The 9237-nt window shown below is 45.6% G+C and overlaps 1 protein-coding gene across 1 annotated transcript; it reads left to right on the top strand.

Moving 5' to 3' along the window:
- The first annotated feature begins 259 nt into the window (after positions 1-259).
- Positions 260-5939, top strand: Hsp90aa1 (heat shock protein 90 alpha family class A member 1). The gene is made up of 10 exons (XM_050154735.1): positions 260-421; positions 1010-1171; positions 1267-1633; positions 1940-2073; positions 2404-2724; positions 2884-3049; positions 3241-3431; positions 3669-3816; positions 4506-4774; positions 4946-5939. Exons 2-10 carry the CDS (start codon positions 1010-1012, stop codon positions 5387-5389), a joined length of 2202 nt encoding a protein of 733 aa, XP_050010692.1. The 5' UTR covers positions 260-421; the 3' UTR covers positions 5390-5939.
- Positions 5940-9237: the final 3298 nt, after the last annotated feature.

The raw sequence follows: 9237 nt of genomic DNA, 5'->3' as shown, positions 1-9237 counted from the left end.
ACAGACCGCGCGCTCACAACAGAGCGTCCCTTTCACGGGCACCTAGGAGACGAGCCCGACACCAAAGCGCTCACATGGCGCCTCTCAGGCGCACGCGCTGGACGGCGTGGCCGGCGGCGCGCGGCCCCGGAAGGCACCTCACTACGCAGGCGCAGAGCGCCTAGGTGTGGAGGAGGGGCTTGCGTTCCTTCTGCGCGCTCCCGGCGGAGGGGCGGGGCCCTGCCAGTGCGCAGGCGCAGGCGCGCGGCCGCGGCGGCGGTTGGGGAGGGTTCTTCCGGAAGGTTCGGGAGGCTTCTGGAAAAAGCTCCGCGCGCGCTGGGCGGGCCCGCGTCTATATAAGGCCGGCGCGGGGGGCGGCGCGCCAGTTGCTTCGGTGTCGTGGTGCGGATAGTCACGTTTAGTGCGTGGTCACTCAGCAAAGGTGAGGCCGCTCCGAGGGGTTTAGTGGGGACCGGGGGGCGAAGTGGTCTCCTCGGGCAGCGCGGCGGCGGCGGCGGGGCCGGGGCGCGTTCCGAGCTCCCTCAGGCCGCGGAGGTGGGCGACCATGGCCCCAGACCCTAGGCCCGGGCGGCCCCCGCGCCTCAGCCCCAGGCCCAGGATATGGCGAGCGCCGCTGGGCGGGAGCGGCGGCGGCGTGGCGAGCGCTCGGCTCCTGCCTCACGCCGAGGCCACCGCGGCTGTCGCCGGTGCTCCTGAGGCGCGGGCGGAGGACGGAGGCGCCATAGCGGAGGGCAGGGGGGGGAAGGGTGGCCGTTGGGGACGGCGTGCGTGGAGCCGCTTGGGTCCGAACGCCCTCCCGGAGGCGCGCACATGCGCCTCGTAATTCCCGCATTCTGAAATGAGGTCATCCCTTTGTCATCCATCCTCCCCTTCTCGCCTTCCCCTCTTCCGTCCCCTTCCTAATCCGGAATATTGGTCTTAAAATACATTTCCAGAGTGGGAAGTCATTAGCACGGCTGTAGACTGTAGGCATACCGTGACGCTCACGGCGGCGCTGTGCTCTTTCTAGATGCCTGAGGAAACCCAGACCCAGGACCAACCGATGGAGGAGGAAGAGGTCGAGACTTTTGCCTTTCAGGCAGAAATTGCCCAGTTGATGTCCTTGATCATCAACACGTTCTATTCGAACAAAGAGATCTTTCTGAGGGAGCTCATTTCCAATTCGTCAGATGTAAGTGTTACATTGGAGAATTGGGGTTTAGTGCCGGAGAAATTTCACCTGGGAGCTTGGCTTTATGCTTGACGCTTTTCATGCTCTCTTAATAGGCTCTGGACAAGATCCGATACGAGAGTCTGACAGACCCTAGCAAACTAGACTCTGGCAAGGAGCTGCACATTAATCTCATTCCCAACAAACAAGATCGAACCCTCACCATTGTGGATACTGGAATTGGAATGACCAAGGCTGACTTGATCAATAACCTTGGTACCATTGCCAAGTCTGGCACCAAAGCCTTCATGGAGGCTTTGCAGGCTGGTGCAGATATTTCTATGATTGGCCAGTTTGGTGTTGGTTTTTACTCTGCGTATTTGGTCGCTGAGAAAGTGACTGTGATCACCAAACACAATGACGATGAGCAGTATGCCTGGGAATCCTCAGCCGGGGGATCCTTCACAGTGAGGACTGACACAGGTAGGCAAAGGCCAGAGTTTGCAGAGTTCGAGCGCCCTATGAGATGTGAAGTCCTCCAACAGAATTGTTTAAAGGGAGAGCTGGAGGAGCTGGGCTGCTAGAGGAATTACAGAACTGTACAACTAATGTTTGCTCAGTGGTGCAAGCTGTGGGGTGGGGCCTTTGCATCTGTAGTGTTTGCTTTTGGGAACGGTGAGGTGGTGATGAATTATTTTAGTTTCGATTTCATTCGCCTCAATACTCCAGCATGTGCTAAGGTTACTAATAGCCATTTAAATTTAGGCCATTACCTTTTTTTTCCCCCAGGGGAGCCAATGGGTCGTGGAACAAAGGTCATCTTACACCTGAAAGAAGATCAAACTGAGTACTTGGAGGAAAGGAGAATAAAAGAGATCGTGAAGAAACACTCTCAGTTTATTGGCTATCCCATTACTCTCTTCGTAAGTTTGATGTTCAACTGCAGAGTAAATTTCTATAGGATAATTGAGACTGAAATCCTAGTTTGATTTTTTTTTTTTTTTGCCTTTTTTCTGTTTTTCTCTGCTCCCCTTCCCTCTCCCCAAAAGATCCTAGTTCTTAAAAGTAGAAGGGAACCTAATGTTTACTAGAGATAGCTTGAAGCCTATGTGGAACCAGTTCGGTAGGTCTTTGTACACTGAAAAGGGCTGTTGAGAAAGTTTAGGCCACTTGGGTTTGACTAGTTAATTCATTCCTTAGTTTATCCTTTAGTGTATAATGTACAATGCAGATGTTGACATGTTTCTTTGAAGGTGGAGAAGGAACGCGATAAGGAAGTCAGTGATGATGAAGCTGAAGAAAAAGAAGATAAAGAGGAAGAGAAGGAAAAAGAAGAAAAGGAGTCTGACGACAAGCCTGAAATAGAAGATGTCGGTTCCGATGAAGAAGAGGAAGAAAAGAAGGATGGTGACAAGAAAAAGAAGAAGAAGATAAAGGAAAAGTACATCGATCAGGAAGAGCTCAACAAAACAAAGCCTATTTGGACCAGAAATCCTGATGACATTACTAATGAAGAATATGGAGAGTTCTACAAGAGCTTAACCAACGATTGGGAAGAACATTTGGCAGTAAAGGTGAGTGTGGTTACTGAGTGCTTAAAGCCAGTCTGTCTTTACAGTTTGTCAGGTTGGATTATCTTTATAACCCCTTTATGTCGAGTATCTGTCAAAATAGCTCAGTGGAGAAGAGAGTTCATTTTGTCTGGCAGTTAAAAGTATTTAATTCTGTTGCAGCATTTTTCTGTTGAAGGACAATTGGAATTCCGGGCCCTCCTTTTTGTCCCAAGACGTGCTCCTTTTGATCTGTTTGAAAACAGAAAGAAAAAGAACAACATCAAGTTGTATGTGCGCAGAGTTTTCATCATGGATAACTGTGAAGAGTTAATTCCTGAGTATCTGAGTAAGTATGAATAAAAAGAAAAGGCACTGTTAACAGTCAAGAAAAGTAATCCCATTACTTCTTGGGTCTGCACTGGTTTGGGGGATTGACAGTGGTAACCTATTGACAGAGTCCTAGCCTAACTGGAGGAAAAAAATGAACATCAGTTAGTTTCAGAACAATTAGTTTATCTTTGGTCTTTATCTCCCCAGATTTCATTAGAGGAGTGGTGGATTCTGAGGATCTTCCTCTAAATATCTCCCGTGAAATGCTGCAGCAAAGCAAAATTTTGAAAGTTATCAGAAAGAATTTGGTCAAGAAATGCTTAGAACTATTCACTGAGCTGGCAGAAGATAAAGAGAACTACAAAAAGTTTTATGAGCAGTTCTCAAAAAATATAAAGGTTGGTGTTGACAATGTTTTCCTACTACTGGCAGCATTCAAAACTAGCTCCAGTTTTTGGTTGGTGGTTGGTTTTTGAGATGGGTTTTTTACTATGTAACACTCTGGCTGTGTAGAACTTGATGGATCAGGCCTACCTCAAACTTAAATCCCCCTGCCTCTGCCTCCCAAGGATTGGGATAAAAGACTGGCTCTATTTGTATATATGGGAAACATTTCTATGCTTTTTTGTTTTCAGCTTGGAATTCATGAAGACTCTCAAAATCGGAAGAAGCTTTCAGAGCTGTTGCGATACTACACATCTGCCTCTGGAGATGAGATGGTTTCTCTCAAAGATTATTGCACCCGAATGAAGGAAAACCAGAAGCACATCTACTTTATTACAGGTGATGGTCAAGTAAATAGCTGTTCTACCTGTGTGATACTCAGGATGATAGCATTTCTGTAAGCAAGAATGTCCAGTCTAGTAATTAAGCCTGTTGCTGAATAGAAAACTTGAGAGTGCATGAAATCATTTTTTTAAGATTTATTTATTATATATACAACATTCCTTCCATGTATGTTTACATGCCAGAGGAGGGCACCAGATCTCATTACGGATGGTTGTGAGCCACCATGTGGTTGCTGGGAATTGAACTCAGGACCTCTGGAAGAACAGTCAGTGCTCTTAACCTCTGAGCCACCTCTCCAGCCCCAAATCATTTTTTTTAAGGCTGGTTTTCTTCTCTGTAACAGCCCTAGCTATCCTGGAACTAGCCTTTTTTTTTTTTTTTTCAAGACAGGGTTTCTCTGTAGCTTTGGAGCCTGTTCTGGAACTAGCTCTGTAGACCAGGCTGCTCTCGAACTCACAGAGATCCGCCTGCCTCTGCCTCCCGAGTGCTGGGATTAGCTTTGTATGTAGACTGGGCTGGCCTCTTAACTCAGATCTTGCCTGCCTCTGCTGCAATTAAGGACAGGTAGTGCCATTGCCCAGCAACATGAAAACTTTTTTCCCCAAGTGCTGGGATTTAGAGGAATGTACCATCATCATCCAGCTTGAAACCATTTCTAAATGTAACTACAATATATTTCTCAGGTGAGACCAAGGACCAAGTTGCTAATTCGGCTTTTGTGGAACGCCTCCGAAAGCATGGCTTAGAAGTAATCTATATGATTGAGCCCATTGATGAATATTGTGTGCAACAACTGAAGGAGTTTGAAGGCAAGACCTTGGTGTCAGTTACCAAAGAAGGACTGGAGCTTCCAGAAGATGAAGAGGAGAAAAAGAAGCAAGAAGAAAAAAAGACAAAATTTGAAAACCTCTGCAAAATTATGAAAGATATTTTGGAGAAAAAGGTTGAAAAGGTATGTGAATGTTTCCCTGTGTTGCTCTATCACTGGCTAACCTGCTACTTGCTTGGTCTTTTTACCTTAGAAATACTTAGTTTGATGGGTTATATAACTTATGCCTATATTTGCAAATACTATTTCTGGTCAGTTTTTGTAGACCTTAGTCATGACTTGATTTTATTATAGGTGGTTGTATCAAACCGATTGGTGACATCCCCATGCTGTATTGTCACAAGCACATATGGGTGGACAGCAAACATGGAAAGAATCATGAAAGCTCAAGCCCTCAGAGACAACTCAACGATGGGTTATATGGCAGCAAAGAAGCACCTAGAGATAAACCCTGACCACTCCATTATTGAAACCCTCCGGCAAAAGGCAGAGGCCGACAAGAACGACAAATCTGTGAAGGATCTGGTCATCTTGCTGTACGAAACTGCACTCCTGTCTTCTGGCTTCAGTCTGGAAGATCCCCAGACACACGCTAACAGGATCTACAGGATGATCAAGCTTGGTCTAGGTATTGATGAAGATGATCCTACTGTGGATGATACCAGTGCTGCTGTAACTGAAGAAATGCCACCTCTGGAAGGAGATGACGACACTTCACGCATGGAAGAAGTAGACTAAGCTTCACCAGAACTCTGATGCTTACTATCATTCCTTCTGATAATATATTTCCCAGGATTTTTGTTTATTTTTGTTAACATTAAGATTTCTGTGTGGCATGAAAACTAAGGGGAAGATAAAATTTCTTTCTATTTGTGTGATACTGTGATACTATAGGTTTGATTCAATAGGTTGGTAGAACGTTTGTTGTAAGACGGAACCTATTAACTTTGTGGTCTGAAGTATTTAGCTGTCCGATCGAGCTGGATCCCTTATTAGACCAAATAATTTCACTTGGAAGTGTTCTGAGATAATAACCTTATGTTTAAACAGAAAAAAACTAAGATGGCTTAAGTTTCATCTTAAAATTTTTCATCCCCTATAGTTCTGCATGTACTAGTCTTAGAAGTAAGTACACAAGCTAAAACAAGAATTCCCCATGTGGCTTGTACCAAGAACAAAATCCTAAGCTTCCCTAGGTCTTGTGAGCAAGCAAGGCTTGTGAGTGGAAATACAGTGCCCAATCATATTCTGCTTTAAAGGGTAAATACAGATGAGAAAAAAGGTGTGACATCTGTGTGTTGTTTTTTTTTTAAGTAGATGTGGGGATTTGGGTTTTTATTTGCTCCATTTGCCCAGTGGAACAGAGTTTAATACTAGGCTGCCCTCCCTGTAATTGAGATCTTTCAAAACCATTTAACTCTCAAGCCCAATTTGCATTAGGTATTGTCCTAGCACTTGATAAATAAGGCATATTTGTGCCAATTCCTTGTAGATGGAGGACCCAGAGTTCAAGGTCATCTTTGTATAGTTGAATTTGCTGTCAGTCTGGGCTCTTAAATATCATAAAGTTGGGTACTTGGTGTGAGGTGGTACATTAGTAGGCACAAGAGAAGTATTTTTTCTTACCCAAATGTTGATATACCAAATTATATCCAGCCTTAAATTTTCAGGATGAGGTTGGGGGTGGTGGCCCACGCCTTTAATCCCAGCACTCTGGAGGCAGAGGCAGCCTGGTCTACAGAGCTAGTTCCAGGACAGGAACCAAAACCACAGAAAAAAGCCTGTCTCAAAAAACCAAAAAAATTTCAGGATGAAGTCCAGTATTGGTATGCTATCTGGTAGAACTGGTAAGTGTTTAGGTGTTTGTGTTCTATATATATATAGTCCTTAATTCTGTGACCATGTATCAAGTGTCTTTCCAAATCTTAATAATCGTACTAGAACTTTCTTTGGGTTTTTTTTTTTTTTTTTTTTTTTTTTTGAGACAGGGTTTCTCTGTAGCTTTGGAGCCTGACCTAGAACCTAGCTCAGCTCTTGTAGACCAAGCTGGTCTCAAACTCAAGGATTCGCCTGCCTTACCGCCAGGCTATTAACTAGAATCTTAACATTGTAGAAGGAATTTAAAGGAAGGGTTAGGAAAGAGGTAGGTAACAGGGTCCAAAGTTCAAGGTGAAACTTTTATTTTTTTTTAATTATGTATACAATGTTGTGTCTGTATGCCTGCTGGCCAGACCTCATTACGGATGGTTGTGAGCCACCATGTGGTTGCTGGGAATTGAACTCGACCTCTGGAAGAGCAAGCACTGCTCTTAACCTGAGCCATCTCTCCAGCCCCCTCTCTGTGGCTTTGGAGCCTGTCCTGGAATTAGCTCTGTAGACCAGGCTGGTCTCAAACTCACAGACCCGCCTGCCTCTGCCTCCCGAGTGCTGGGATTAAAGGCGTGAGCCACCATCGCCCGGCTAAGGTGAAAAAATAGGGATGATAGAGCTATCCTCTAGTGCATGTACTATGTGCAAGATCTTAATTTTCATCCTTATTAACACAGCGGCCCTGGATAGAAGATAGCAGATAGAAATAGTAGCAATATATAGAATTAGGATCCTGATCTGTATGTATGGGTTGGGGAGGGTGGTAGCATAGAATCCTGGCTTTCGTAGATCAGGCACTAAGGGACCATTATTACATGATTGTCACATTTTAGTTTTTGAAAGTCTCTGTCTAGGACAGTGGTTTTCAACTTGGTTAGTAAAATGACCCTTTTACAGAGGTCACCTAAGACTATTGGAAAAACAAAGACTCAAGTTGCAGTATGAAGTAGCAAAAATAATTTTATAGTTGTGTCACAACGTGAGGAACTATTAAAGGGTCACTACATTAACTAGGTTGAATTACCATTCTAAGGACTTATAAACTCAAAAAATGAATTGTGAATGCCTAGTCATTCACAAATTCTAATCACTCAAAATCCTTTGAGATGGTTGTCAGGTGGTATAAATTGACAAATTATACAAATGAATTATCAGGATCCCACTCCTAGCTCTCTTCAGAGCTGAGTTCAACCACTAAAGAGGCAAAGTATTTACTGCACACTAAACCCAGAGCCATAGCTCAGGAGGCTAGCATGTTTAGCATGTATGAAGCTCTGGGTTTCATCACACATGGTGGAAGTAGGCTTAGGAGTTGATGCTGCATGAGACCTTGTCTCAAGCAATCTGGAAAGTTGAATGGTAAAGGAAAAGGAACAGTTGGGTTGATGGGAGTGGAGTTGGGTGATGGTATTGCACAATGTGCATATACTTAACAGTTAAAACAGTAAAGACACCTTCAGTATAGTTACATAAAAGGACATGTCACGCCTTCCATCCTAGCACTCAAAGACAGGTGGATCTCTTGATTGAGGCCAGTCTGTTGTACAGAGTATCTGAAACTACAGAGAAACCCTGTTTTAAAAGATGTTTAACAAACTAGAAGCAGCTGTGTCTTCAGGTCTACTGACCCAATTACAGTTAGGAATTTACTATTCTGCAATGAAACACCATGACCAACTTGGATTATAGGGTTTGTTCGATACACCTCCACAGCTTTGTTATCAAAGAAGGACAGGAACCCAACAGGGAAGGGATCTGGAGGCAGAGGCCATGGAGGGTACCTATTACTAGCTCTTGTCAACTTGCTCAACCTGCTTACAGAACCTGGGCTTCCAGCCCAGGAGTGGCACTGCCCAGAGCAGGCTGGGCTCCCCCCCATCTATTACTAAGATGACCTCCTGGCTTGCATACAGCCCAATCGTAGGGGTTTTTTTTTTTTCTCCTCCATCCACCCCCCCCCCCCCCCCCCCCCCCCCCCCCCCCCCCCCCCCCCCCCCCCCCCCCCCCCCCCCCCCCCCCCCCCCCCCCCCCCCCCCCCCCCCCCCCCCCCCCCCCCCCCCCCCCCCCCCCCCCCTTCAACTGAAAACATATCTGGCTGTCCTGAAACTAGCCATTGATGGGCTGGAGAGATGGCTCAGTGGTTAAGAGCATTGCCTGCTCTTCCAAAGGAAGGTCCTGAGTTCAATTCCCAGTAACCACAAGGTAGGTGGCTCACAACCATCTGTAATGAGGTCTGGCGCCCTCTTCTGGTCTGCAGGCATACAAGCAGAATACATAATAAAATATTTAAACAAAAAACTAGACCTTGAGGGGCCTCAAGAGTTGGGATTAAAGACCTGTACTGCCACCATCTCCTGCCTATGGAGGCCTCATGTTTGTTTTTTGATATAGGGTTTTGGAGCCTGTCCTGAAACTCACTTTGTAGACTAGTTCGGCATGGAACTCCGAGATCTGCCTGCCCTTACCCAAGTGCTGGAATTAAAAGCATGTACCACCACCACCCAAGCCTCTTTTTTATTTTTATTTTTTATTTTTTTTTGGTTTTTCGAGACAGGGTTTCTCTGTGGTTTTGGAGCCTGTCCTGGAACTAGCGCTTGTAGACCAGGCTGGTCTCGAACTCACAGAGATCCGCCTGCCTCTGCCTCCCGAGTGCTGGGATTAAAGGCGTGCGCCACCACTGCCCGGCCCAAGCCTTTTTTTTAGACTACCAAGCTATA

The sequence above is a fragment of the Alexandromys fortis genome, unplaced genomic scaffold (assembly GCF_014885135.2).
Source record: "Alexandromys fortis isolate MF-2015 unplaced genomic scaffold, M_Fortis_MF-2015_v1.1 scaffold_91, whole genome shotgun sequence".
NCBI classification, from domain to species: domain Eukaryota; kingdom Metazoa; phylum Chordata; class Mammalia; order Rodentia; family Cricetidae; genus Alexandromys; species Alexandromys fortis.
This window is presented reverse-complemented; position numbering and strand designations above follow the sequence as displayed.